The sequence below is a fragment of the Erithacus rubecula genome, assembly GCF_903797595.1.
Source record: "Erithacus rubecula genome assembly, chromosome: 26".
NCBI classification, from domain to species: domain Eukaryota; kingdom Metazoa; phylum Chordata; class Aves; order Passeriformes; family Muscicapidae; genus Erithacus; species Erithacus rubecula.
Genome location: NC_136678.1, coordinates 4,033,200 through 4,059,713, shown reverse-complemented (window position 1 = coordinate 4,059,713; position 26,514 = coordinate 4,033,200). Strand labels below are relative to the sequence as shown.

Sequence of the window (26,514 nt, the reverse complement as noted above, 5' to 3'; positions counted from 1 at the left end):
TAAAAAATCCCATAAAAAAATAACCTGCAACCCTAAATTCTTCAAAAAACCCAAACCTGTGGAATCTTGAGATCAGGGCAGGAGTGTGGAAAAAAAAACAAAACAAAACAAAACTGAATTTTAGATGTAAAACATCAGGGCAGTGATTTTCTCACTGTTTGCATAATTGGTGACCACAAATAATCCCCTGAAATGACCTAAATTTGTCCCATCTTGGGGCTTTCCAGCCCAGGTTTTTTTGGTTTTTCTTTTTCTGAAATTCTGGTTTCACCTTTTCTTTTTTTTGCATTTTTTTTTCCCTTCCTTTCTTTCCCTCTCAATATCTTCTCCCCAGCTGAATTCAGGTTGTAAAATGCAGATTTGGGAACAAAAGTGAGCGTTCACCTGGGGCTGCCTGGCTCTGCTTCTGAGTTTGAGTCATTGAAAATGTGATTTTATTGGAGATTTCCTCAGGAAAAAAGGGAACTGAGGCACCAAACAGCTGCAAAAATGATAAATGAAGACAAAAACTGCTCAGAAAAATCAGGTGAAACGACTCTGGCTCCTCTGGATTCACACTCCAGAGGCAGGACCCACTTTAATTTGAATTTTGAAAAATTTTACTTCTCAATTTTCTTAAAATTTGTGATTTTTTTTTTTTTCACCCTAAATTATTTGCAGTGAGTTGCTGGCTCAGCCCATGGTCACAAAAATCCCTTTTTTTCCCCATTTTTTCCCCTCTTTCCAAAATTTTCTTTGCTCCCTTCTGGAAACCACCTCAGCCAAGAGTTTCATTTTCATTTCTTCCTAGAAAAATCCTTTTCAGGAATTTGGGAATAAATGGATTTATATCCAGGAGTGGGAATTCTTGGAATTTCCCATGAAATCAGCAGAAATTTCACATGGAATCAGGAGGAATTTCAATATAGAATCAGGAGGAATTTCAATATGGAATCAGGAGGAATTTCAATATGGAACCAGGAGGAATTTTAATATGGAATCAGGAGGAATTTCAATATAGAATCAGGAGGAATTTCAATATGGAATCAGGAGGAATTTTAATATAGAATCAGGAGGAATTTTAATATATAATCAGGAGGAATTTCAATATGGAATCAGGAGGAATTTCCTCATGGAATCAGAAGGAATTTCCTCATGGAATCAGAAGGAATTTCTAATGCAAATAAGGAGGAATTTCCCATGGAATAATGAGGAATTTCAATATGGAATCAGCAGGAATTTCTTCATAGAATCAGGAAACTTTCCCCTATGGAATCAGGAAGAATTTCCCATGGAACCAGGAGAAATTTTTTTATGAAATAAGGAGGAATTTCTTCATGGAATCAGAGGGAATTTCCCCATGGAATCAGGAGGAATTTCATCATGGAATCAGTAGGAATTCCCCATGAAATCAGGAGAAATTTCTTCATGAAATTAAGAGGAAATTCCCTATGTAATCAGCAGGAATTCCTCATAGAATCAGGAGAAATTTCATCATGGAATAAGGAGGAAATTCATTATGGAATAAGGAAAAATTTCATCGTGGAATAAGGAGGGAATTCCCTAAGGAACCAGCAGAAATTCCTCATTGAATCAGGAGGAATTTCCACATGGAATCAGGAGGAATTTCATCATGGAATAAGGAGGAATTTCTTCATGGAATAAGGAGGAATTTCCCCATGGAATAAGGAGGAAATTCCCTATGGAATCAGGAGAAATTTCATCATGGAATTTCCCATGGAAAGGGAAATTTGGATTCCCTATCCCCAGAGACATCCCAGGAATTCCTGGCTGTGGACAAGGTTGGGAATCACTCCCAGCTTGGATTTGATGATCCTGGAGGGATTTTCCAACCCCAACAACTCCAAAAAAACCATGGAAAATGTCACCAGGCTCCACAGAACCAGCCCCACATCCTGCTGCCTTTTGAGAACTTTTCCCCTCATCATCAACATTCCAACAAAAACAATCCCAATTTTATGACTCAGCAAAGACCAACCTCACTGGGCTTTTGTCATTTTTCCTCCCAAGGAATTTCCTTTTTTAAACCTTGCCCCAGCCAGGAAATCGTCTATCTATGGCCAGCAGTGACCAAAATTTGGTTTTCCTGGAATTTCCCCCCAGCACACCCACACATTTTAGGTTTTTTTAGGATGCTGCACTCTTAATTTTTTTTGCATTTCCAGCTCGATCCTGTGGCTTGCAGAGGCTTCACTTCTGCTCAGTCATCATCCTTGTGCAACATTCCCTTCCCCCTCCACAACCAGCAAGAACAGGAGGAAACCCAGTCTGGCATCAAAAAAAAAAAACCCAAAAACTTTCAATTTCCAAAGACACAGCCCCAAAAACCAGCAGGCCAAAAAGCCACTGCTGTGGTTTCCCTTTGCTGGAGTCAAGAGCTGCTATTTTTATTCAAAATGTGGGATCTGGGGCCCTTCTCTTCCCCTGCACCCTGGATTAAAAGCAGCTGACTGATCCACAGGGTTCTATCCCATGGATTCCTCAAATATTTCCAGCTGGAAGAATTTTTTTTTTGTGTGTAAGGTGAAAGAAAGTTGGGAGGAAAAAAAAAAAAAAAAAGAAAAATTCCTTCTTGTTGTAATTGATTGAATTCTCTTTTTTTTCCACTTCAGTTCTGCAGTGTCCTTGGGCTTCGTGCTGGTGACATCATTAAAAATTTAATGCCACAAATTGCAATAATTAAATTGCATTAATTAAAGCCACCTGCCCGGGGCAGGATGTTGTGGATGTCACCAGGAGCATTTTGAGCCTCTAAACCTCTGCTCACAAAGATGGTTTTCATCCAAAAACTCCCCCCAAAAAAATCCTGAGCTGACAGAACAAAGTTTTACTTGCACTTATTAATTTGGGGCATTTTTTTTTTTGTCATCTTCAGATGACAAAGTGTCAAAGTGGCACAGGTGGAAGTGACTGAAGTGTCACTTGTGTGTGTGTGGGAGCAGCTGTGGTGGCACATTTTTTGTTCCTTAACCTAAAAATGAGTTTATTTCCCAAAGAATATATCAGCAGGATGGGCCAGAGGTGTCCAGAGGAGCCCAATTTGGGATATTTTTGGGATTCTGGGATTTCTGCACCTCCCATTGCTCCATTGCTGAGTTTTGTGTGGACAATCAGGTGTTTATTTTCTATATTTAATGCTGTTTTCTGACACTTCCCAGCAGCAAAACCGCAGCTATTGTAGCCAGTGACAAAAAAAAATCATTTTCCCAACCCAATTCTGCAGCTTCCCAGTCAGGAATTCCAGCGGATCTGGGAGGAGCAGGATCAGCTCCCGGCTGGGGAATCCGCATGGCAAAACTATTTAAAATTCCTTTGAGGACTTTTCAAAGGTGTTCCCAAACAATTGTGAATTTTTGGGCTGACAAAGTTTTATCTGGGCAGACCCTGCGCGTGTTATCTGCCAGGGAGCCGCACCAGGGGGAATTTTGGAAGGCAGCAGGCAGGGCACGGCGCGGCTCCAAACAAACGTGCACGGCTGATTATTTCTACAGCCTTGAAAAAAAAAAAACAAACAAACCAAAAAAACAAAACAAAAAAAAAAAACCAAAAAAAAAAAAAAAAAACAAAAAAAAAAAAAAAAAAAAAAAAAAAAAAAAAAAAAAAAAAAAAAAAATTCGAGCACCTCGGAGCGGGTAGATAAGGGGACAATGTGCGGCGGGGTCGCGCCGTGTCCCCTGTCCCCCTGTCCCCGTGTCCCCCTGTCCCCTGTCCCTCTGTCCCGTGTCCCCCGTGTCCCCTGTCCCGTGTCCCCCTGTCCCCGTGTCCCCTGTCCCCCTGTCCCCTGTCCCCGTGTCCCCTGTCCCCCTGTCCCCGTGTCCCCCTGTCCCCGTGTCCCCTGTCCCCGTGTCCCCTGTCCCCCTGTTCCCGTGTCCCCTGTCCCCCTGTCCCCGTGTCCCCCTGTCCCCTGTCCCCCTGTTCCCGGTCCCCTGTCCCCCGTTCCCGTGTCCCCTGTCCCCCTGTCCCTTGTCCCCGTGTCCCCCTGTCCCCTGTCCCCCTGTCCCCTGTCCCCCTGTCCCCTGTCCCCTGTCCCCCTGTCCCCTGTCCCCCGTTCCCGTGTCCCGTGTCCCTGTCCCCCTGTCCCCCTGTCCTGTCCCCCTGTCCCCTGTCCCCCTGTCCCCTGTCCCCTGTTCCCGTGTCCCCCTGTCCCCTGTCCCCCTGTCCCCCTGTCCCCTGTCCCCTGTTCCCGTGTCCCCCTGTCCCCTGTCCCCCCCCAACATGGCAGCAGCGCCGCCTCGCCCCACGTGCGCCCGTCCCGCCGGCGCGCCGCTGGCCCCGCCCCCCGCTCGGGGACACGCCCCCTCCGCGGCGCTCGCTATTCTGATTGGTTAATACCAGTACTAGCCGCGCCCCTCAGCTCGGAGGGCGCGGAGGTTCCGCTGTGTGATTGGCTGAGGCGCGGCGGTGCTGTTGTGTGATTGGCTGCGGCGCGGCGCGGCCCCGCCCCTCGGCGCGCGGCGGCGCTGGGGGCCGCGGAGGGAGCGGCAGCGCCGCCAGTTCCCGGCGTCCCGCGGCGGAGCCGGCGGTGGCTGCGGCTGCGGCGCCTCGCTCCGCCCGCTGCTGGAACGGATCTCACGCCTCCGATCCCCGCTCCAACCCCTCCGGGCGCTCTCCCCATGGAGCTGCTGTGCGTGGAGCCCGCGCCCCGCGCCCCCCGCGCCGCGCAGGACCCGCAGCTGCTGGGGGACCGGCGGGTGCTGCAGAACCTGCTGAGCCTGGAGGAGCGCTACAGCCCGCGCGTGTCCTACTTCCAGTGCGTGCAGCGCGACATCCAGCCCTACATGCGGAAGATGTTGGCGTTCTGGATGCTGGAGGTAGCGCAATCCCGCCGGGATTCCCCAAAAAAGGGATAACCCAGCGCTGGTGTCAAGCGTGGGGGGTGATGCTGCGAGTTTGGCTGGGCTAAAATGGGGGTTTCCCCCATGCGGGATCATCCCCCCGAACGCAAAACCAGCGCTGAGAGATCCCCCAAAAACCTCCGGGCAGGGCTCAGCCCCGGGGCTGGGGCGCTGCTTCAAGGGGGAAAGAATAATTGACTTCCCTAAATTAAAAATGGATCTCTGCGGGATGGAATTGGGGCGGGTGGGTTCGCAAGGAAAATCTCAATAAATGAGGATTCTGCAGGGCTGGGTCCTGCCTATCCGGGAAACCCTTCCAAAAAATAATGAATATTTTAATTTTAAAGGGGTTTTCCCCTTCTGCTGTCACTCTATTCCCGCAATCCCCTTTGCAAGAAGGGTCGGGAAATAAATTTGGAAGCCGCTCCTGTGGAGCCCTAAAGGCAGCGAGGTGACACTGTCCCGACCTGCGTGTCATTGTCCCCATGGCCGGGACAGCGCTGGCAGCAGCAGCAGGAGGAAGAGGAGGAGGAAGAGGAGGGTGGCGTTTGCTGCAAAATGAGGAGAAACCGCAATATTTTTATGGTTGTTTCGAAAGAAGGAAGTTCGGTGTGACAAGTGTGATGCTGATGGCAGATAAGGGCACAGGGCTGAAATTTGGAGCTGCTGGGCTCGGCTGGTGGCTCGGGGGGGACACTTTGGGTGCTGCCATTGATTCCCTGGGGTGCTCCAGGTTGGAATTGGCAGCTTTGCATCCTTCTCTCCACTCTCCAGCTGGAGCTGCTCTTTGCTCCAGCGCTCCCCAGGACAGCGGTGGCAGCTGGCCAGAGCCACCCCCGGCAGCAACGGGGCCAAACCGGGCCAAAATTCCCATTTATTTGTGCACTTTCTGGAGCTGCAGCTCAGGAAGGTGAAGCCCCGGTGGCAATGCCCGTGGCTCCACGTGTGAATCAGCGGCTCTGAGCTGTGCTGAGCACCCCAAAACTCCCTCTGTGTGCCCTGCCCAGGTGTGCGAGGAGCAGAAGTGCGAGGAGGAGGTTTTCCCGCTGGCCATGAACTACGTGGATCGTTACCTGTCCTCGGTGGCCGTGCACAAGAACCACCTGCAGCTGCTGGGAGCTGTGTGCATGCTGCTGGCCTCCAAGCTGAGGGAAACCATGCCCCTGACCGTGGAGAAGCTCTGCATCTACACCGACAACTCCATCACCCCCCAGGAGCTGCTGGTAACGCCCTGTGTGCCCTCCCCGTGCCTGCCTGGCATCCCTGATCCCTCCCTCTGCATCCCCCTCCTGCTTGGGGAGGCTTTTCATCCCTCAGAATTGTCCCCTTCTGCTTGTGGAGGAAGTTCTCTGTGTCACTCTGGGGTTGATGTCACTGCAGTGACATCCCCAAAGCTCTAATCTCTGGCTCAGGCAGTTCTGTTTTCCCCTCCCCGTGCCCAGCTCCTCCTGGCATCCCTGATCCCTCCCTCTGCATCCCCCTCCTGCTTGGGGAGGCTTTTCATCCCTCAGAATTGTCCCCTTCTGCTTGTGGAGGAAGTTCCCTGTGTCACTCTGAGCTGTCACTGTGGTTGATGTCACTGCAGTGACATCCCTGAGTCTCTGAGCTCTGGCTCAGGCAGTTCTGTTTCCCCCTCCCAGTGCCCTGCTCCTCCTGGCATCTCCCTCTGCATCCCCCTCCTGCTTGGGGAGGCTTTTCATCCCTCAGAATTGTCCCCTCCTGGTTGTGGAGGAAGTTCTCTGTGTCACTCTGGGGTTGATGTCACTGCAGTGACATCCCCAAAACTCTAATCTCTGGCTCAGGCAGTTCTGGTGTCCCCTCCCCGTGCCCAGCTCCTCCTGGCATCCCTGATCCCTTCCTTTGATTCCTCTCCTGCTGGGGGAAGCTTTTTTATCGTTCAGAATTGTCCCCTCCTGGTTGTGGAGCATGTTTCCTGTACCAGCACTGAGCTGTCACTCTGATCTGTCACCCTGTGACATCCCCGAGGCTCTGAGCTCTGGGACAGGCAGTTCTGGTGTCCCCTCCCCATGCCCAGCTCCTCCTGGCATCTCCTGATCCCACCTTCTGCATTTTCCTCCTGCTTTTGGTAAAGATTTTTCCACCCTCCCCATGCTGAGGAGCAGAATTATCCCCTCCTGGTTTTGGAGGAAATTCCCTGTGTCACTCTGGGGTTGGTGTCACTGCAGTGACATCCCCAAAGCTCCAAACTCTGCCTCTCCCCAAGCTGCTAAAATTGGAAATGGGGGTTGGGAATGGGGGATTCACCTGCACAGCAGCAATAATGGGATTTTGGGTGCAGGGTGTGGCTGGTTGGGGTTGCTGAGCTGGGGGTGCTCCAGGGAATGAGTGGAATTCCTGCTCTCCCCTCCATTCTCACCCCACAAAATTCATTCTCACCCCACAAAATTCATTCTGAGGCTCTGAAATGCCAAATTTTTGCTGGTGAGAGCTGAGATCCAAACCCAGCCTCAGCCACGAGGGAGGAAATGGGAGAAAAACCCTTTTTTTGGGGTTTTTGGGGGAGCAGCCACCTCCCAGAACATCTCTGGGGACTGAGAATTGACTCATCAGCCAGTTCTGCAGTTTTTGGGGTTTTCTGTGGTTTTGGGGTGGGCTGATCTGAGTGTGACCCCTGCAGAGCTCTGAGCTCAACCCAAGGCTGGGGAAAACCCTCCTAACCCTCTGCCCAGAGTCATTAGTGGGTGATAATTACCCTAATTAGCCCTCAGGAGCTGATAAGTGTGCTCACACCAAACTCCTTTTTTTGGCTGCTCAGTCCTGTCCCATCCCTGAGGGACATCACAGCAGCCAACTGTTTAATTCTGATTTATTTGCTGATTTTTGGGGAGGATTTGCTGTCCCTGGACATTCCCCCTCATTCCCAGGGTTCATTCCATCCAATTTTTTTCTCCCTCAGAATCCTGGATTGCTCTTGGATTATTTGTGATGGACTCCAGAATTCAATATGGATGAAAATGGTTTTATTTAGGGGTTAAAAATGCCTTTTTTTTTTTTTTTTTTTTTGGCTTTTCCAAGCAAACTAAATAATTTTCTTTTTTCCTGATGGGGATGTGAGCACTCAGCAGAGCTGGGGTTAATTCCTATTTATTTTCCAAGGGCTGGACAGAGGAATTGGGAACCAGGGAGGGAAACTGAGGCACTGGGAGATCCCTGGGCATGGGGAGTCATTTTCTGTGGATTTTTAACTATTTTTGAGGCACATCCTGCTCAGATAAACAGGGAATATCCAGGGATTCACCCTGATTGTGGGAACTGAGGGAGTTAAATCTGAATTATAACACGCATTGAGAGTAATTTTCCCTGGATTTCCATGGATTTTAACCCTTTTTTTGGCCACATCCTGCTCTGATAAAAGGGATCTGAAGGATTCACCCTGATTGTGGGAACTGAGAGAATTAAATCTGAATTATAGCACCCATGGAGAGTCATTTTCCATGGATTTTAACCCTTTTTTGGCCACATCCTGCTCTGATAAAAAGGATCTGAAGGATTCACCCTGCCCCTTAGGGTGTGAAATCTGAATTTCCACACCCCAGAGCTGCTGTTTCCCTTTCTGTGCTCATCTCCTGCTCTTTCCCAAGCCCCTGGAGGAGGGTGGGGAGGGTCAGGGGAGCTTCTGCAGCATCCCCAGGACAAAGGAGCATCCTGGGCTCCCTCCATCCCAGCAGGAAGCTGCTCCCATTGCTGCCCTTGGCTTTCTCCTCCTCCTGCTTGGCAGCAGCTCAGCCCTTCAAAAAAACCTCCCTGGAGTTATTCTGGGGGAGAAGGAAATGATGCAAGGAGGGATTTGTGCATTTGGAGGAAGTTGGATTTCCGTTTTCTTAAGCATCTTGCTTTTTTTTATTTAATTTAATTTTATTTATTTATTTTTTTCTTCATGAATTTTCTCTCCTGGGTGATGCTCAGAGCTGGAAATCTCCATCCTCCTGCTTTGGGTGGAAATCTTCAGCTTTAGTTTTGCCAAGGAATTCCTTGGGGAAAAAAAAAAAACAAGCAGGGAGGTGATGGAGGAGTGAAAATCAGGGAGCAGCAGCTGAGGGTGTTCCCAAAATTTGGTGGGAATAAATTCAGGTGTCACCTGTCCCTTCAGGTGTCACCTGTCCCTTCACACCTGGGCTCAGCTGCTTTTCCCCAATTTTCCACCCTCAGGTGGATTTTGGAGCTTCAGGAGTGTCCCCAAGTGTGTGACAGCAGCAAAGGGACAAAGGGCAGAGTCTGCCCCAGGCTGGGTGTCCCTGTCACTGTCACACTGTCCCTGTCACACTGTCCCTGTTCCACTGTCCCTGTCACTGTCCCTGTCACACTGTCCCTGTCCCTGTCACACTGTCCCTGTCCCTGTCACACTGTCCCTGTCACTGTCCCTGTCACACTGTCCCTGTCATACTGTGCATGTCACACTGTCACTGTCCCTGTCACTGTCCCTGTCACACTGTCACTCTCACACTGTCCCTGTCACACTGTCCCTGTCCCTGTCCCACTGTTCCCTGTCCCTGTCACACTGTCCCAGTCACACTGTCCCTGTCACTGTCCCTGTCACACTGTCCCACTGTCCCTGTCATACTGTGCCTGTCACACTGTCACTGTCCCTGTCACTGTCCCTGTCACACTGTCACTCTCACACTGTCCCTGTCACACTGTCCCTGTCCCTGTCCCACTGTTCCCTGTCCCTGTTCCACTGTCCCTGTCACACTGTCCCTGTCACATCCCAGACAGATCCAGACATTCCCTGCCCTTTGCCCAGGGCAAAGCAGGGCAGGCTGTGGGAATTTTGCTTTTTCTGCCTCTTTTGTTTTGTTTTGTTTTTTTTTTTTTTGTTTTTTTTTTTTTTGTGTTTGTGTTTGTTTTTTTTTTTTTTTTTGTTGTTTTTTATTTATTGTTGTTTTTTGTTTTGTTGTTGTTTTCCTCTGTGATACATCCAGCACAGATCAGATCTCTGGGGGGATGATCCCACCCTGCTGTGATGATTCTGGGGGATCCTCAGCTTTTCTCCAAATCTCTTTTTTTTTGCTTTTATCCCACAGATTTGTCTTTAACAGTTGCCAGTCCTGGCAGGTGGGAGCAGGGGTGGGTTCTGGGGGCTCAGGGTGGGGGTTTGGGGCAGGTTGGGCAATGCCCTGGGTTGAGCAGCTCGGGGTGGGTTTGTTGTGTAAGAGAAAAAAGGGGAAATGGAGATGTGAGCTTGGGAAGGATTGTCACTTCTCAAAGCCACCTGAGCTCTGTGACAGAGCTGGAACCTGAATTTGGGGGAGGATTTGGGCTGGTGCTGAGCTGGGGACACCTGGGCTGGAGGGTTCAGCTGCTGGGGTTGCCCTGTCACCTCCCCTGACACTGTCACCTGCCACTGTCACCTCCCCTGACACTGTCCCTGTCCCTGGCAGAGCCAGGAGGGGCTCAGCAGCTCCAGCTGGAGCTCAGGGGGCTCCCAGCCCCCTCCCCCCAGCTGCTTCCAGAAATCCCTGCTGGCTTTTTGGAGGGTGCAGATCAGGGCTGGGGATGCTCTGAGCACACCTGGAGCATTTCTTGGTGCAGAAAAGGAGAATTTCCTGCAAAAAAAAAAAAAAATCAAAAAAATCCATTCCCAGCTTGGGAATTCCCTCCTGTCCTGGGGTTTGTGGGGCAACCCCCACAGGCAGCTCTGTCCCCTGAGCTGGATTGTGCTGGGAGCCTGGACATCAGCCTGGGGGTGGGACAGGGATTGGGAATGGGGAAGGGATTGGGAGAGGTGTCCATGCTGGGATTTCCCTCTGTCTCTGCTGTTCCCTGCTCTGCTTTTCCCTCTGTCCCTGCTCCTGCTTTTCGTCCCTGGACTCTCACAGCACCTTCCAAAGCAAGGAGTGTCCAGGGTTAATCCCTGAAAAGAAGAATCCACTATTTTTTTTTTGTGATCTGAGCATCTCAGGGCTGGAATTGTGCCACAACCACCAAATGGTGCCACCCCCCCTGTGCCCTTCCCCGTGCTGGAGCCTCCAAACCATCCCATAACACACTGTCCCCTCTCACCCCACAGCACTGGGAGCTGCTGGTGCTGGAGAAGCTCAAGTGGGACCTGGTGTCAGTGATTGCCAACGATTTCCTGCCCCACATCCTGCACCGGCTGCCGCTGCCCGCGGACAAGCTGGAGCTGGTGAAGAAACACGCCCAGACCTTCATTGCCCTGTGTGCCACAGGTGGGCTGGGCCCAGAACACTGAAACTGGGGGCTCTGAGATAGATGTGGGAATAGGAATAACAGGTATTTACTAGGAGAATTAAAGAACAACCCCAAACTCTGCCAGAGTCAGAATCCAAGCTGACACCCGTCAGTCAGTCAGGGTGGTGGCAGCAGTCCCACTCAATGGTGGCTGCATCCTCCTGCAGGGGCAGATGTGGTTCAGCTGGAGCAGTGCTCCTGGAGAAGGTGCAGTTTCCTCTGAAGGTGCAGGGATGATGTGGAAAGGTCTGGCTTTCCTCTGGAATCCAGTGGGAAAGGTGCTCTGGTGTTCCAAATCTCAGTTTTTATCTGGGTAGGAAAGGCTTGGCTCCTGCCCTGGCTGGAGCATCTCCCAGTGGGATGATGGAATTTTATCAGCCATGCACTGGGACTCACTGGCCATGAACAGGAGATATCTCCTGGAGGGAGGATGGGCTGTGGAAAGATAAAGATGATTGCCCAGCTGGTTTAAAGATGGCCCATTAGCAGATAATGTGTGCCAGGAGATAAAGATCACTGCCACACCCAGTTTGTAACAATGGCCCATTAACAGGAGATATCTCCCACAGAGATAAGAATCGCTGCCACACCCAGTTTGTAACAATGGCCCATTAACAGGTGATACCTCCTGGATGAAGGGTGGGTCATGGGAAAGATAAAGATGATTGCCCAGCTGGTTTAAAGATGGCCCATTAGCAGAGAATATGTGCCAGGAGATCAGGGTCACTGCCCTGCCTGCTTTAACAGATGGGGACAGAATCCACATTTCTGGTCCCATCCTATATTACAACCCAAGACATCTCCCCACCTTTGCAGGGAGCTGGGTGCTGCTTTCAGTGCAGGTGGGGTGATGCTCCTGGCAGGAGAGCAGGAGTGTTCCAGCCCCTTGCTGTGCCTGTGGGAGGTTGGCCAGGGCTGAATCCCAGCTTTTCTCAGCCTCTCCCTCAGTCTCTGCAGCCACCTCATCCCAAACTTCTCCTGAAGGCCTGGCCCTGGTGCTCAGTGTGTTCAGTGCTCCTCCATCCCAGTTTCTCCTGCGTTCTGCAGGGAAAATCCTTCTCCCAAACTCCACCTGCAGCCTCCCTGACAGCTCCTGTCCTGTCCCAGATTTCACCTTTGTGATGTACCCCCCGTCCATGGTGGCCACGGGCAGCATTGGTGCTGCCATCCACGGGCTGAGCCTCGGGGGCTTCAGCGGCGAGGGGGTGACGGAGCTGCTGGCCGGGATCACGGGCACCGAGCTGGTGAGTGGGGCTGGGCAGCTGCTGCTACCCCTGCTCCTCTTCCTCCTCCTCCTCCTCCTCCTGCTCCTGCTCCTCCTGCCCCTCCTCACAGGAGGGGTTTCCCATGGGGAGTCTGGGGTCTTCAGCTCTGGAGATGTTCCAGACTCGCCTGGATGCGTCACCTGTGTCACCTGAGGCAGGGTCAGGGAGGGATTGGGATGGACTGAGTGTGGTCAGGGACAGACTGGGAGGGACTGGTGGGGTGATGGCCAGCCTGGGATGGACTGGTCATGGGCATGGGCTGGGATGGACTGGGTGTGGTCAGGGAGAGACTGGGAGGGACTGGTTGTGCTGGTGGTCAGTGATGCAGGCTCAGGGATGGTCACCCTGGGAAGGACTGGTGGGGTTATGGTCAGCCTGGGATGGACTGGTTTCTGGGATGGACTGGCCATGCTGGTCAGTGATGGTCAGAAGTGCCCAGCCCAGGGCTGCAGGCTCAGGGATGGACTGGCCATGCTGATGGTCAGTGGTGGTCACTGATGGTCAGTGGTGGTCAGTGGTGGTCACTGATGGTCAGTGATGGTCAGTGGTGCCCAGCCCAGGGCTGCAGGCTCAGGGATGGACTGGCCATGCTGATGGTCAGTGGTGGTCACTGATGGTCAGTGGTGGTCACTAATGCTCAGTAGTGCCCAGCCCAGGGCTGCAGGCTCAGGGATGGATCCAGACCTCCCTTCCAGCCCCAGCTCAGTGGGATTCTGTGGGACTGTGCCGTGCTGGGCTCTGAGGAGAGGCTGTCCTGACCCCAAGCACAGGCTGGGGCAGGGCAGGGTGTGCCCAGAGCCTTTGAGCCCCTGACAAAGGGCAGGGCAGGTGCTGCAGGATCGGGTTCTCTGCTGGGGTGGGGACAGGGACACGGGCTCAGCATCTGCTGCCCTCAGTGTCCAGTTTCAGGTGCCCTGGCTGGGGGGAGGAAAGGGGGGCTGGGACATGAAACCTTCCAGCTTTGGGGATCAGGATTGGGGGGTTTCTCCAGCCCCTCCAGTGCCCTTGGAGCAGGGACAGGGATCCTGTGGTCAGGAGCTTTTCCTGTCCCCTTTGATCTCTCCCCTGCCAGGACCTGGAGCAGGCAGGGGGTGGCTCTCACCAGGCTTTGTCCAGGCTCCTCCCGAGCTGTTTGTGCAGATGGAATTTGGTTTTTTTTTGTTCTCTGGAGCCTTTTAAAAGAGAGAATCAGTGCAGCCACCTGCTCCAAACCTGCTCAGTGCAGGGAACAGGTGGGAAGCAGGGAGGGCTCTGAGGAGGGAGAGGAGCTGAAATGGAGCCCAGCACCCTCCTGTCCCCTCCTGTCCCCTCCTGTCCCTCCCCAGCATCTGCTGTGCCCCCTCCCCAGGTGTGGGTGCCTCACAAACAGCTCCAGCCCAGGCAGGACCATGGCAGCTCCTCCTGGGATGTGTCCAGTGATGGACAGTGATGGACACTCATTGTCCAGGTGTCCCTGGTGATGTCCAGCCCCTGTCCAGGTGTCCCTGGTGATGTCCAGCCCCTGTCCAGGTGTCCCTGGGGATGGACACTCCCTGTCCAGGTGTCCCTGGTGATGTCCAGCCCCTGTCCAGGTGTCTCTGGGGATGTCCAGCCCCTGTCCAGGTGTCCCTGGGGATGGACACTCCCTGTCCAGGTGTCCCTGGTGATGTCCAGCCCCTGTCCAGGTGTCCCTGGGGATGTCCAGCTCCTGTCCAGGTGTCTCTGGTGATGTCCAGCCCCTGTCCAGGTGTCCCTGGGGATGTCCAGCTCCTGTCCAGGTGTCTCTGGTGATGTCCAGCCCCTGTCCAGGTGTCCCTGGGGATGTCCAGCTCCTGTCCAGGTGTCCCTGGGGATGTCCAGCCCCTGTCCAGGTGTCCCTGTGCTCGGGGCTGGGGCAGGAGGAGGCTTTGCTGGCTTTGCTGATGGAAGCCAGGACAGGGGAGCTGGGGCAGGGGAGGGTGTTGCTATTTTCTCTCTCGCCACATCCTGTCAGTTTCTAAGAACTGCTGGTGGATTCCTGGTAAGAGATTTCGGGGTGTGGCAAGAGTCCCGTGAGCTGCAAACTGTCACAGCCCAGCCCTGGGGTCCGAGTGGGAGTTTCCTCCTCTGCTTACAGCTAAAACCAGAGTGGGGTTTGCATTTGTGGCAAGTGCTGCTCATTCCTGTCTGTGTCCCCCAGCTCTGGGTCCCCTGAGGGTGTCACAGAGGGGACAGCAGGGTGAAAACCTTGTCAGCAGCCACAGTGTGGCTGGGAGGTGCTGCAGGGTGGATTTTGGGTCAGGGGCTCCCAGCAGAACCCCTGTGCCCAGCTCTGCTCCAAGGACAGGGATGTTTTTGGGATCTGGGGAGTTTGGCCAGTGCAGAGCTGCCCTGCTCACACCCTGGCTCCTTCCAGGACTCTGCTGGACACCCCATTCCTGCAGGATGGGGCAGGCAGGAGGTGGGAGGAGGCAGAGTGTGGGAGGGCTGATGGAGAAAAATCTCCTTTTCTGGGGGCTCAGAGGTGCAGCCCAGCAGCTGAAGGGATCTGACCTCCCTCCCACGTGTTTCCCTGTTCCAGGACTGCCTGAAGGCCTGTCAGGAGCAGATTGAGGCAGCCCTGGCAGAGAGCCTGAAGCAGGCATCCCAATCCCAGCAGGAATTCAGCACCAAAAGCACAGCATACAGGGGCAGCCAGCCCACCAGCACCCCCACCGATGTCACCGACGTCAACCTGTGACCCAGAGCCCCTCCCCAGAGCTCCAGCCCCTCCCTGGACACCCCAAATTCACTGCACCCCCCCCCTGCCCACCCAGCACCTCTGAGGGGCCTTTCCCAGGCTGGGAATGGGGAGCAGGAGCTGCTGATGGTGCCGGGGGGGGTCACAGGACAGGCAGCAGGAGCCTGGATGGATTTGGAATTGTTGCTGTTGCCAGGACAGAGCCAACCCTGCAGGAGCCAAATTCTGGCACCCCCAGCTGCTGCTGGGCTGGTGGAGCAGCTGCTTGGTGGCCCTTTGGTCCTGATTGCTTCGTGCCACATTCCCACAGCTCCAGGGGGAGTTGTGCAGCTGCTTCTGCTTGGAAAGGACCCGTGGGGCTTGTTTGTTTTGAGGCTGCTTAATTTATTGTTCACTGCTGGGATAAAGGGGAGGGGGGAGAGCTGGCATTGCTGGGTGGGGCCTGGGTGCTGCTCTCCTCTCTTTCCCCAAAAAAAGTGCCTTTTCCCCCCTCACCCCTTCCCTGGCTCCCTGGGCAGTGGGAGACTCTCCTCAGAACCTGGTTGGTCCTTTGGTAGCTTAGGCATCAGAGTAGGATTTAAGGAAAAACCTTTGAACGTGCTGCTATAGTCTGGGATGCATCTCCACTCCTCCAGGGCAGGGATTTGGGATCCTCATCCCAGCTGCCTCCTCAGAGGCTGCAGGACCTCGCTGAGCACTTGAGTTGGAAAAGCAATTATTGCATTTTTTTGTATTGTTGTTGTTGATCCTGTTTAGGTTTTTTTATATATATAAAAATTGTTGTAAAACAGGGAGAAAAAAAAATAATAATGCTGCTTTTCTCTGAGAACACCATTAGAGTGGAATTAACCAGGAGAAGCCAGAAACTCCACAGGGATGGGAGGCAGATGCTGCTGCTGCTTGGGGAATCTCTGGACATGTGGCTGTAAAAATTTTCTTTTTTTTTTTTTTTTCTGGATGCCACCAGCCACACAAAAAAATCAGGCGGAAAAAGGTGGAGCTGCTGCTCCTCCCTGAGGCTGCCTGGTCCGGAAACCCCCGAGCAGGAGGGGCTGGGACAGAGCCTGGCTGTGCAAAAAGGAAATGTGTTTCCCCTTTTTTTATATAATATATCTATATATATATATAAATGAGTTTTTAATTTAAGAGTAAATTGGTTTGGTGTTCACTCGCCTGAGACCCGCTGCTGGGAGAGCCAGAGAACCCTGTGATGTTGCAATAAAATATTTTAAACAAAAAAAAGAGAAAAAAACAACAAAAAAAAATAAACCAGTGGTTGAAGGGTTTCCCTGCACCGTTCCCAGGGTGGGGTTGGGATCTCTCTCTGCTCTGGGGGTCCCTTGGGAGCTCCAGCTTTGCTTTTCCCAGGATGGAAGGGGGACAGGGGGTGGTGACAGAGCCCAAGTCCCTCCTGCAGCTTCTCCCCAGCAGCTGGAGGGTGATGGGCACTGGGGTAGCTCAGTGAGGGCCAGGGCTGCTCAGAGCCAGCCCAGGCTCTCCTGTGCTCATCAGCCTCTGGTTTAAAATGCAGTCAGGAAGTGGCAGGAAAGGCTGAGGTGTGTGGGGGCCCATGGGGGGTGACAGCTCAGGGTGCAGCAGGGGCTCCTCTCCGTGGCCCAAAGCTGCAAGTGACAGTGACAGTGACAGTGGCAGCAGGTCCCAGGGAAGTCTCATGGGAAAGTCCCCCTGGGTTTTCCAGCAGAGGTGGCACTTGGGCACAGTGACCTCATGGCCAGGTGAGGATGGTGACCCTGGGGCTTGGAGTGGGAAAATCCCTGGGCAAGGAGTTCCAGCAGCTGGTGGGGACAGGGACAGGCTGGGACCAGCCCTGACTGAGCAACAGGGCTCTGGTTTTATTTCTGAGTGCAGGAACAAACCAAAGGGTCCCAGTGCTGGTGGCACCTGGGTGGGACAGGGCAGCACAGTGACACTGACAGCAGCACAGGGCTCACATCCAGCACAGTCTGTTCCTGGAGCAGCAGGATCCAGGACAGGCTCCTGGTCCAGGATGGATGCTCTTGATCCAGGGACAGGTGCTCCTGATCCAGGACAGGTGCTCCTGATGCCAGATTAGATGCTCTTACCCAGGATGGATGCTCCTGCTCCAGGAAGGATGTTCCTGATCCAGGATGGAAGTTTCTGATCCAGATTAGATGCTCCTATCCAGGATGGCTGCTCCTGATCCAGATTAGATGCTCCTATCCAGGATGGCTGCTCCTGATCCAAATTAGATGCTCCTGATCCAGATTAGATGCTCCTATCCAGGATGGCTGCTCCTGCTCCAGACTGGACACTCCTCTCCAGGCTCCCAGCAGCCCCCCAGCCTCCATGCAGCCATTCCCTGCTCACTCCATCCCCACTGGCTGCTCCCCTTCCACGTCCCTGGTCCCGGAGTTCACCAGCTCCCTGCGGATCTCGGGGGAGATCTGGGGGTGGCTGTGGAACTTGAGCAGCTCCAGCAGAGCCTCCTTCTGCTCAGAGGACAGATCCTCCTTGTAGCGCTGGGCCAGGGCCAGCAGGCTCTGGTGCCAGAGCACGGGCAGCAGGCGCCGCTCCCCGCGGAAGGCCAGGAAGTGGAAGACCAGCGCGTCCAGCACGCGGAAGGGCAGCGCGTACTTCTTATCCAGCAGCAGCCGCAGGAAGATGCTGATGGCGCCGCTGTACGGCAGCTCGGCCAGCTTCAGCAGCGCCGCGCTGGGGAGGGACGGGGAGGCATGGGGACAGCAGGGGATGGGACAGCAGGGGATGGGACAGGGGATGGGACAGGGGATGGGACAGGGGACAGCAGGGGATGGGACAGGGGACAGCAGGGGATGGGACAGGGGATGGGGACAGCAGGGGATGGGGACAGCAGGGGATGGGACAGGGGACAGCAGGGGATGGGACAGGGGACAGCAGGGGATGGGACAGGGGATGGGGACAGGACAGGGGACAGCAGGGGATGGGGACAGCAGGGGATGGGACAGGGGATGGGGACAGGGGACAGCAGGGGATGGGACAGGGGATGGGACAGGGGACAGCAGGGGATGGGGACAGCACAGGGACAGGGACAGGACAGGGGACAGCAGGGGATGGGGATGGGACAGGGGATGGGGACAGCAGGGGATGGGGATGGGGACAGGGACAGGACAGGGGACATAGCAGGGGATGGGGACAGGACAGGACAGGGGACAGCAGGGGATGGGGACAGGACAGGGACAGGGGACAGCAGGGGATGGGGATGGGACAGGGATAGGGACAGGGACAGGACAGGGGACATCAGGGGATAGGGACATGATGGGATGGGGACAGGGACAGGACAGGGGACATAGACCCATCAGGGGACAGGGACAGGACAGGCGACACGGACAAAACAGGGGACAGGGACACAGGAGAGGTGGGGTGTACAGGACAGGGATACATCAGGGGACAGGGACAGGAATGGGAATTGGGGACACACGGGCATAGACAGAGACACTAACAGTGGGACAGGGTCACAGAGACACAGAGGTGACGGGGTTGGGACAGGGACATGTCGGAGCAGGGACAATAGCAGGGACAGGGACATGTTGGGACAAGGACATGGGGACACAGGCGAGGTGAGTCAGGGACAGGGACACAGGAAGATGAGGGTCAGGGAACAGGGCACGAGGACACAGAAGAGGTGAGTCAGGAACAGGGACCAGGAGAGGTGACACAGAGGTGAGGGTCAGGGGAAAGACACAAAGATACAGGAGGAGGTCATGGGACATGGAAATGGGGACACAGGTGAGGGTCAGGGGACAGGACATGGGACAGAAGAATGGGCACATGGTCAGAGGTGCTGGGTTGAAGCCATGGGGATTAAGGAACGGGCATGAGAGTGGCCAGGCCAGAGCCAGAGTGACCAAGGAGTGACCCCAGGGGTCAGGGGGGACTGAGTGACCCCTCCCCACCTCCCAGGGGCTGCAGGGATGGACCCAAGGCACCTCCCAGGGTCCCTGCAGCAGCAGCTGTGCCCCCCCAGCCCCTCAGGGCCTCACCTGGAGTGCAGCACGGGGATGGAGCACTTGCTGAGGATGCTGCCGATGATGATGGCCTCCCTGAGCGTGCAGGTGCCCGACTCACAGAGCGGGATGAGGATCCCTGAGGACGGGGACAGTCAGGAACAACCTCCTCCACCCACAGCACAGCACAGCACAGCACTCCTGCCCCTCAGGCAGCCAGCCAAGCCCCAGGGGAGAGCCCTACCCTTGAACCAGGCTGCTGGCTTGAACAGAGCCTTCTTCAGGGCCATGTACAGGTGGAAGTTGAGCCGCTTGTACTCGGCGATGTCGTCCCGCACCCGCGGCAGCAGCACCAGGTTGTAGAAGCGCTGGGCCATCCTCTCCTTCAGGTTGGAGGAAAATATCCTGGCAACAGCAATGGGTGAGGAAAAGAGGCCAAACGGGAGGTTGGTGGTTTGTAAATCTGACTTTGGTTATAGGGAAAAAAACCAGCCCAAAATGCCATGGCAGAGGGTCGCTGAGGTGACCTCACCTGGTGGCCTGGTACATGGCAGCTGCTGTCCAGGTCTCTGGCTCGGTGATGTAGAGGATCTGCTCCCAGTTGGACAAGGCAGGAATGATTTTAAATGCCTTGGGCAGCTTTCCACTCCTGTACTTGGACAGCACCTTCAGAGACAGGGAGGGACACAAACCATGACTGGGGGCAGGGACAACAGGACACCAGAGCACTGTCCCCTCCCTCAGCACCTCGGGGTGGTGGCAGGGGGTTCAGCTGCTCCAGTCTCACCTCCCTGACACCCCTGTAGACCTCCAGGACACGGGGGTCGAGCTGGGGCATGGGGCAGCCCGAGAGCTCTGACAGCACCGTCTGCACCTCTGTCTGCTTCTCTGTGAGCTTCTCCATGATGATATCGGCCAGGGTGCGCCTGGGGTGGGACAGAGACAGGGTCAGATGGACAGGGACAGGGTCAGGGGGGACTGGCACCGAACAGGGACAGGGTCGGGGGACAGGGACAGGGTCAGGGAGGGTTGGCACCGAACAGAGACAGGGTCAGGGGGACAGGGACAGGGCCAGGGGGGACTGGCACCGAACAGGGACAGGGTCGGGGGACAGGGACTGGGTCAGGGAGGGTTGGCACAGGACAGGGGCGAGCTGGGGTCTGTGCAGGGCCAACACAGGACCAGGGGAGAATCGGGGGTCGCAGGGGGATGACTCAGGATAGGGGTGAGTTGGGGGCTGACGTGGGACAGGGATTGAGTGGGGGACTGAGGCAGGACTCGGGGTGAAGCGGGGGTCGCACGGGGCTGACACGGGACAGGGCAGCCCCCTCCCCACCTCAGCGGCGGGTTCTTGTTCATGAACATCTCGATGGCTTTCTCGTCCTCGGGATCCACCTCCACCTCCCCGCCGTAGTCCCCGCTCCGTCCCGCGGCCGCCGCCGCCTTCTCCAGCGAGGGCCACTCCTCATCATCCTCCGAGTCCGAGCCGGGCCCTGCGGGGAGCGCGGCTGGCTCAGCGCGGGGCCGGCTCGCCCGGGGGCTACCGGGGGCTATGGGGGGCTACCGGGGGCTCACCGAGAACTGCACCGCGCTGCCGGGGCGCCGCGGGCGCTCCGGGGCCGTGCTCGGCCTCCAGCTCCTCCTGCTGCCGCCTCGCCTGCTCCAGGATGCGCCGGGACAGCCGCGCGTCCACGAACTCGTCGGTGCCGCCATCCCCCGGCTCCTCCGCCGCGCCGGGAGCCCCGCGCCGAGCCCGAGCCCGAGCCCGCGGCGCCGCGTCCTGCAGGATCTGCTCGGCCAAGGGCAGCGCCGCGGCCGGCGCGGAGCCCCGAGCGCGCCGGGCCTTGGGCATCGCGGCGGAACCGGGCAGCACACGCGGGCTCTGGCCCCGCCTGTTCCGGGCCGGATCCGCCTCTTCCCGGCGCCTCCGGGCCCGCCCGTTCCGGCGCCCGCACCATGGGGGTCACCTGGTGAGAGCGGGGGAGCCGGGGTGGGCTCCGGGCTGCGGGGAGGGCAGCGGGAGCGGCTCCGGGAATTGGGGGGAGGCACTGGGAATGATCCTGGAATGGGGGGACGGCACTGGGAATGATCCTGGAATGGGGGACGGCACTGGGAATAGCTCCTGGAATGGGCGGCAGCACTGGGACAGACTCCTGGAATGGGGAGTGGCACTGGGAATTGCTGCTGGAATGGGGAGTGGCACTGGGAATAGCTCCTGGAATGGCGGGCGGCACTGGGAGCGGCTCCTGGAATGGGGGAGCGGATCCGGGAGGGCTCCCGGCGGGGACAGCCCCGGGCACACGGGAAGAATCTGCGGATGGAGGATGCGGAGCAGTGCCGGGGACGCGGCCGGCGGCGGGTCCCTGACCCCCGTTGGGTCCCTGATCCCCGGCGGGTCTCTGATCCCCGTTGGGTCCCGTGATCCCCGTTGGGTCCCTGTCCCCCGGCGGGTCTCTGTCCCCCGTTGGGTCCCTGTCCCCCGTTGGGTCCCTGATCCCCGTTGGGTCCCTGTCCCCCGGCGGGTCCCGTGATCCCCGTTGGGTCCCTGTCCCCGCTCCGTGTCGCAGCGTGTCGCAGGTGCCGGTGGCCGAGGGCAAGAGCGTGCAGCAGACGGTGGAGCTGCTGGCGCGGCGGCTGGAGGCGCTGGGCGCGGACAAGCAGGGCACGTTCGGCGTGGACTGCGAGACCTACCACACCGCAGCCACCCTCGGCACGCAGGGTCAGCAGCGGGGCCGGCCCTTCCCCAAGCTCCTCTTTCCCTTTTCTCCCTTTTCCTCTTCTCCCTGCTTTCCTCCTCCTGCCCACCTTATCCCTCGCTGTGCTGGCAGGGCAGACAGGGAAGCTGATGTACGTCATGCACAACTCCGAATACCCCCTGAGCTGCTTCGCCCTCTTCGAGAACGGGCCCTGCCTGGTGGCTGATGCCAACTTTGACACCCTCATGGTCAAGCTCAAGGGCTTCTTCCAGAATGCCAAGGCCAACAAGATCGAGAGCCGTGGCACCCGCTACCAGTACTGCGACTTCCTGGTGAAACTGGGCACTGTCACCATGGGCCCCAGCGCCAGGGGCATCTCCGTGGAGGTGAGAGCCTTGGAGGAGGCTGGGCAGTGCAATTCTGTGGGAGAAGCTGCAGAAGGAAGGAGTAGGGGTGATCTAATTGAAGAGAGGCAACAGGGAGAATGGAGAGGATTTATTTATAAAGGCTGTGTTCCAGGTGGAACAGTGCCCATCTCTAGAGCTCTGGGGTGTGTTCCAGGTGGAATTCTGCCCCTGCCTGCAGCTCCAGAGCTCTGGGGTGTGTTCCAGGTGCAACAGTGCCCATCTGCAGAGCTCTGGGATGTGTTCCCAGGTGGAATTCTGCCCCTACCAGCAGCTCCAGAGCTCTGGGGTGTGTCCCAGGTGCAATAGTGCCCATCTCCAGGGCTCTAGGATCTGTTAGTGCCCATCTCCAGGGCTCTAGCATCTGTTAGTGCCCATCTGCAGAACTCTGGGATGTATTAGTGCCTATCTGCAGAGCACTGGGGTGTGTTAGTGCCCATCTCCAGGGCTCTGGGGTGTGTTAGTGCCCAGCTCCAGGGCTCTGGGATGTGTTAGTGCCCAGCTCCAGAGCTCTGGGATGTGTCCCATGTGTAATAGTGCCCATCTCCAGGACTGTAGGATATGTTAGTGCCCATCTCCAGAGCTCTGGGATGTGTTAGTGCCCATCTCCAGAGCTCTGGGATGTGTTAGTGCCCAGCTCCAGGACTGTGGGCTGTGTTCCAGGTGCAATAGTGCCCAGCTCCAGGGCTCTGGGATATGTTAGTGCCCAGCTCCAGGGCTCTGGGATGTGTTCCAGGTGCAATAGTGCCCATCTCCAGAGCTCTGGGATGTGTTCCAGGTGCAATAGTGCCCATCTCCAGAGCTCTGGGATGTGTTCCAGGTGCAATAGTGCCCATCTCCAGAGCTCTGGGGTGTGTTAGTGCCCAGCTCCAGGGCTCTGGGCTGTGTTCCAGGTGCAATAGTGCCCAGCTCCAGGACTGTGGGATGTGTTAGTGCCCATCTCCAGAGCTCTGGGCTGTGTTCCAGGTGCAATAGTGCCCAGCTCCAGGGCTCTACAATGTGTTAGTGCCCATCTCCAGAGCTCTGGGATATGTTAGTGCCCAGCTCCAGAGCTCTGGGGTGTGTTAGTGCCCAGCTCCAGGGCTCTGGGATATGTTAGTGCCCAGCTCCAGAGCTCTGGGCTGTGTTAGTGCCCATCTCTAGAGCTCTGGGATGTGTTAATGCCCAGCTCCAGGACTGTGGGATGTGTTAGTGCCCATCTCCAGAGCTCTGGGCTGTGTTCCAGGTGCAATAGTGCCCAGCTCCAGAGCTCTGGGCTGTGTTAGTGCCCATCTCCAGAGCTCTGGACTGCGTTCCAGGTGCAATAGTGCCCATCTCCAGAGCTCTGGGCTGTGTTAGTGCCCATCTCCAGAGCTCTGGGCTGTGTTAGTGCCCATCTCCAGAGCTCTGGGGTGTGTTAGTGCCCATCTCCAGAGCTCTGGGATGTGTTAGTGCCCATCTCCAGAGCTCTGGGCTGTGTTCCAGGTGCAATAGTGCCCATCTCCAGAGCTCTGGGCTGTGTTCCAGGTGGAATACTGCCCCTGTGTGATCCCCAACGACTGCTGGAACCTGCTGCTGGAGTTCATGCAGAGCTTCATGGGCAGCCACACGCCCGGGATCCCGTCGGTGTTCGGCTCCAAGCACGACAGCACCTACAGCCCCGGGGACACCATGGTGCAGTACATGGAGCTCTTCAACAAGATCCGCAAGCAGCAGCAGGTGCCCGTGGCTGGCATCAGGTGAAAAATCCCCTGCACTCCAAAATGTGCCACTGGCAGCACCACAGTTGGGTTTTTTTAGCTCTTGTCATCTTTGCCATCTCCAATTTTCCCGCTGTCCCGGTGGGCGGTTTGGGATTTTTTCGGGATTATTCGATCCGTGGTTTTGTGGGTTTTTTTTTTTGGACAGGATAAAAAGAAATTCCAGCAGAGCTGTTGTGATTACAAACAGCTACAGAAGGAATCACCTGAATTTTTATTTTTTTTCTTCTATTTTTCTATGTTGTTTTGTTCTATTCCACCCCAATAAAATGCTGGATTTTGGGAGTTTTCCTTCACAGTGAGGGTTGTGCTGTTTCATGAGATTTATGTTCCCCAAAGCATTTTTTCCTAGGAAAAAAAATCCAGGAATTCTCACATTTTCTTGTTCTTACCTTGCCTTCATCCTCTGTAGCTGATGGGAATGTTAAAAATCTGCTGCTTCTCAATGAAGGGCTCTGGATAAATTAAAAAATAGAAGAAATAAACTTGGCAGGAGCTTAGAATTCCAGCTGCTTTATCCCATTGTTTTTAAGGTAGATAATAAATATCCTGTCCCTACACACCATCTGAGGAATCCTGATGGCTTCAGGTTCAATGGAATAAGGAAGGATTTGGGCAACAAGAGCCAAAAACTCATTGTAAGGCATAATGATATCACTTCAATGTATTTTTTTCCTTCGTATTTCTGGGAAGGCACCAGCATTCCAGAAAAAATATTGTTGGTTTCTTGCCCATACAAGGTTGAAGAGCAAAGAAAATAATTTGTCTTAAATAGGTTTTGTTTTATGGGTTTTCTTTTTTCTGAAGTAAAAAGGAGTTGAGAACTAGTTGAGAACTGTTTTATTTTTAAATACGATTCTCTGATTATCATTTATACCTGCAAAACTAATTAACTGTGCTCAGAGCTCTTAGTTGTGAGCATTTAATAAATTTAATCAGCACAAAGCCCAGAAAGAGGTGATTCATGAGCCACAAAAAATGGCACAATATCCTTTAAGTTTGGTAGAAATTCCAACTGAATAAACTGAATTTTTTACAGCTCTTAACCCCAAGTTCATGACTTGTGTGGGATTGTCCAGTGGTGAAAATTCACTGTGGTCCCACGTAGTTAAACTGGGAAAACTTAAGAAAACAAACTAGCATTTGTAAGGTTGGTTATTCCTGTCCTGTTTCCTATTACAAGCCTTAAGGTTAAAAAAAAACCCAAAAAAACCTCTTAATGAGCAGATTAGTCACGGTGAATGTTGGTAATGCTTTGTTAAATCCTGAGGCTGCTCCCTAAACAGAGATGGCAAAACTCTGCTCTGCTAAAAAATCCATGGAAGTGTGTGCTGGAATCTTTAGGGGATTTTATGGATTTTATGAATGCATTGTGCTGTTCCTGGAATTCCAAAAAAGGGACCCCTGGAGCCACATTCTGCCTTTAATTAACCCCTTGACGTCAGTGGGTTTCCAGAGTGAGGATGAGGAGGATTTAATCCTTTATGACCCAGCAAATCCTGTTGCTGCATTCTGGGAATGAGGGAACCAGCTGTCCCAAATGGGCCAAAATTATTATTATTAATTTTTTTAATCCTATTTGCCTGTCACATCATAATTTGGAATTGTGTCCTGCTCCATCATGGAATTTTTTTTTTTTTTTTCTGTTTCTGCACCTCTGAAAATCTCTGTCAGTGTTGTTGGAATTGTAGCCTGACCAAGAGTGAGGAGGGATTTTGGGAAAGCAAACCTCACCTTTGCATGGTTTATTATTGATATTTATTTATTTATACAGGTGATGTTATCAGGGTCACAAGTGCTTCAGTGACAGAGTCTTGCTGCCACCCCACCCAGAGGATTTTTGGGGCTTTTATTCTGTTCTTGTGCTGTGGCATTTTTTTAATCTCACACAGAGAGTTTTAAGTCTCCAGTTTTAATTGTTAGACTCTGCAGGCTCATTGCAGCTGTGCCACTGTGGGTTTCTGGGCTCACAATGGGCCAGGCACTGGTGCCACTGTCACCTCAGGGGCCACCTGGGCTGTCACCCCCATTATCTCAGAGCCCCATCTCAGTTTCCCCATTTCCTCTGGGGTGTCCCTTCATCACCTCAGAGACCCTTTGGGGTGTCCCTTCATCACCTCAGAGACCTTTTGGGGTGTCCCCTCATCACTTCAGAGACCCTTTGGGGTGTCCCCTCATCACCTCAGAGACCCTTTGGGGTGTCCCTTCATCACCTCAGAGACCTTTTGGGGTGTCCCCTCATCACTTCAGAGACCCTTTGGGGTGTCCCCTCATCACCTCAGAGACCCTTTGGGGTGTTCCCTCATCACCTCAGAGACCCTTTGGGGTGTCCCTTCATCACCTCAGAGACCCTTTGGGGTGTCCCCTCATCACCTCAGGGACCCTTTGGGGTGTCCCCTCATCACCTCAGGGACCCTTTGGGGTGTCCCTTCATCACCTCAGGGACCCTTTGGGGTGTCCCCTCATCACCTCAGGGACCCTTTGGGGTGTCCCCTCATCACCTCAGGGACCCTTTGGGGTGTCTCCCCATCACTTGAGGGTCTCCATCACCTCAGAGCCCTCACAGCCCCCTCCATGGTCTCCCCATCACCTGAGGGACCCTTTGGGGTCCCCCTCAGAGTCTTCATCACCTCAGAACCTCCTTGGCCCCTCCATCACCTCAGGGACTGTTTGGGATTTCCCGTAACCTCCCCCCTGATCCC

At 54.7% G+C, this 26,514-nt stretch overlaps 4 protein-coding genes across 5 annotated transcripts in view; 2 read left to right on the top strand and 2 right to left on the bottom strand.

Moving 5' to 3' along the window:
- The window catches only part of TAF8 (TATA-box binding protein associated factor 8), a gene marked incomplete at its 5' end in the record, with an annotated part of 8,098 nt that extends 7,677 nt beyond the window's left edge, over positions 1-421 (bottom strand). The window contains 1 exon segment of the mRNA XM_079327022.1: positions 385-421. Within this exon segment, the coding sequence (XP_079183148.1) occupies positions 385-421 (37 nt within the window).
- A 4,087-nt stretch (positions 422-4,508) lies between these two features.
- CCND3 (cyclin D3) lies at positions 4,509-15,128 on the top strand. Its single transcript, XM_079327085.1, has 5 exons — positions 4,509-4,811; positions 5,843-6,058; positions 10,864-11,023; positions 12,153-12,289; positions 14,850-15,128. Exons 1-5 carry the CDS (start codon positions 4,614-4,616, stop codon positions 15,006-15,008), a joined length of 870 nt encoding a protein of 289 aa, XP_079183211.1. The 5' UTR covers positions 4,509-4,613; the 3' UTR covers positions 15,009-15,128.
- Positions 15,129-17,256: 2,128 nt separating this feature from the next.
- BYSL (bystin like) lies at positions 17,257-20,825 on the bottom strand (the record flags this gene model as incomplete). The annotated part of the gene is made up of 7 exons (XM_079327046.1): positions 17,257-17,702; positions 19,010-19,112; positions 19,218-19,378; positions 19,506-19,639; positions 19,761-19,899; positions 20,310-20,466; positions 20,549-20,825. 7 exons carry the CDS (start codon positions 20,823-20,825, stop codon positions 17,354-17,356), a joined length of 1,320 nt encoding a protein of 439 aa, XP_079183172.1. The 3' UTR covers positions 17,257-17,353.
- MED20 (mediator complex subunit 20) lies at positions 20,801-23,806 on the top strand (the record flags this gene model as incomplete). Of its 2 annotated transcripts, none has more annotated exons than XM_079327044.1 (4): positions 20,801-20,943; positions 21,541-21,692; positions 21,802-22,055; positions 23,580-23,806. In XM_079327044.1, the coding sequence occupies exons 1-4, from the start codon at positions 20,930-20,932 to the stop codon at positions 23,793-23,795; spliced, it is 636 nt and encodes a 211-aa protein (XP_079183170.1). In that variant the 5' UTR covers positions 20,801-20,929. The 2 variants fall into 2 exon arrangements, with proteins under 2 accessions (XP_079183170.1, XP_079183171.1); XM_079327045.1 differs by having other exon boundaries at positions 20,825-20,943; positions 21,807-22,055; positions 23,580-23,795.
- Positions 23,807-26,514: the final 2,708 nt, after the last annotated feature.

Bases quoted from the DNA above. Each gene is read 5' to 3' on its own strand.
- CCND3 (XM_079327085.1), top strand. From the start codon at position 4,614: ATGGAGCTGCTGTGCGTGGAGCCCGCGCCCCGCGCCCCCCGCGCCGCG. The intron at 6,059-10,863 runs GTAACGCCCTGT...CTCACCCCACAG, and splicing joins TCACCCCCCAGGAGCTGCTG to CACTGGGAGCTGCTGGTGCT. The intron at 12,290-14,849 runs GTGAGTGGGGCT...TCCCTGTTCCAG, and splicing joins GGATCACGGGCACCGAGCTG to GACTGCCTGAAGGCCTGTCA.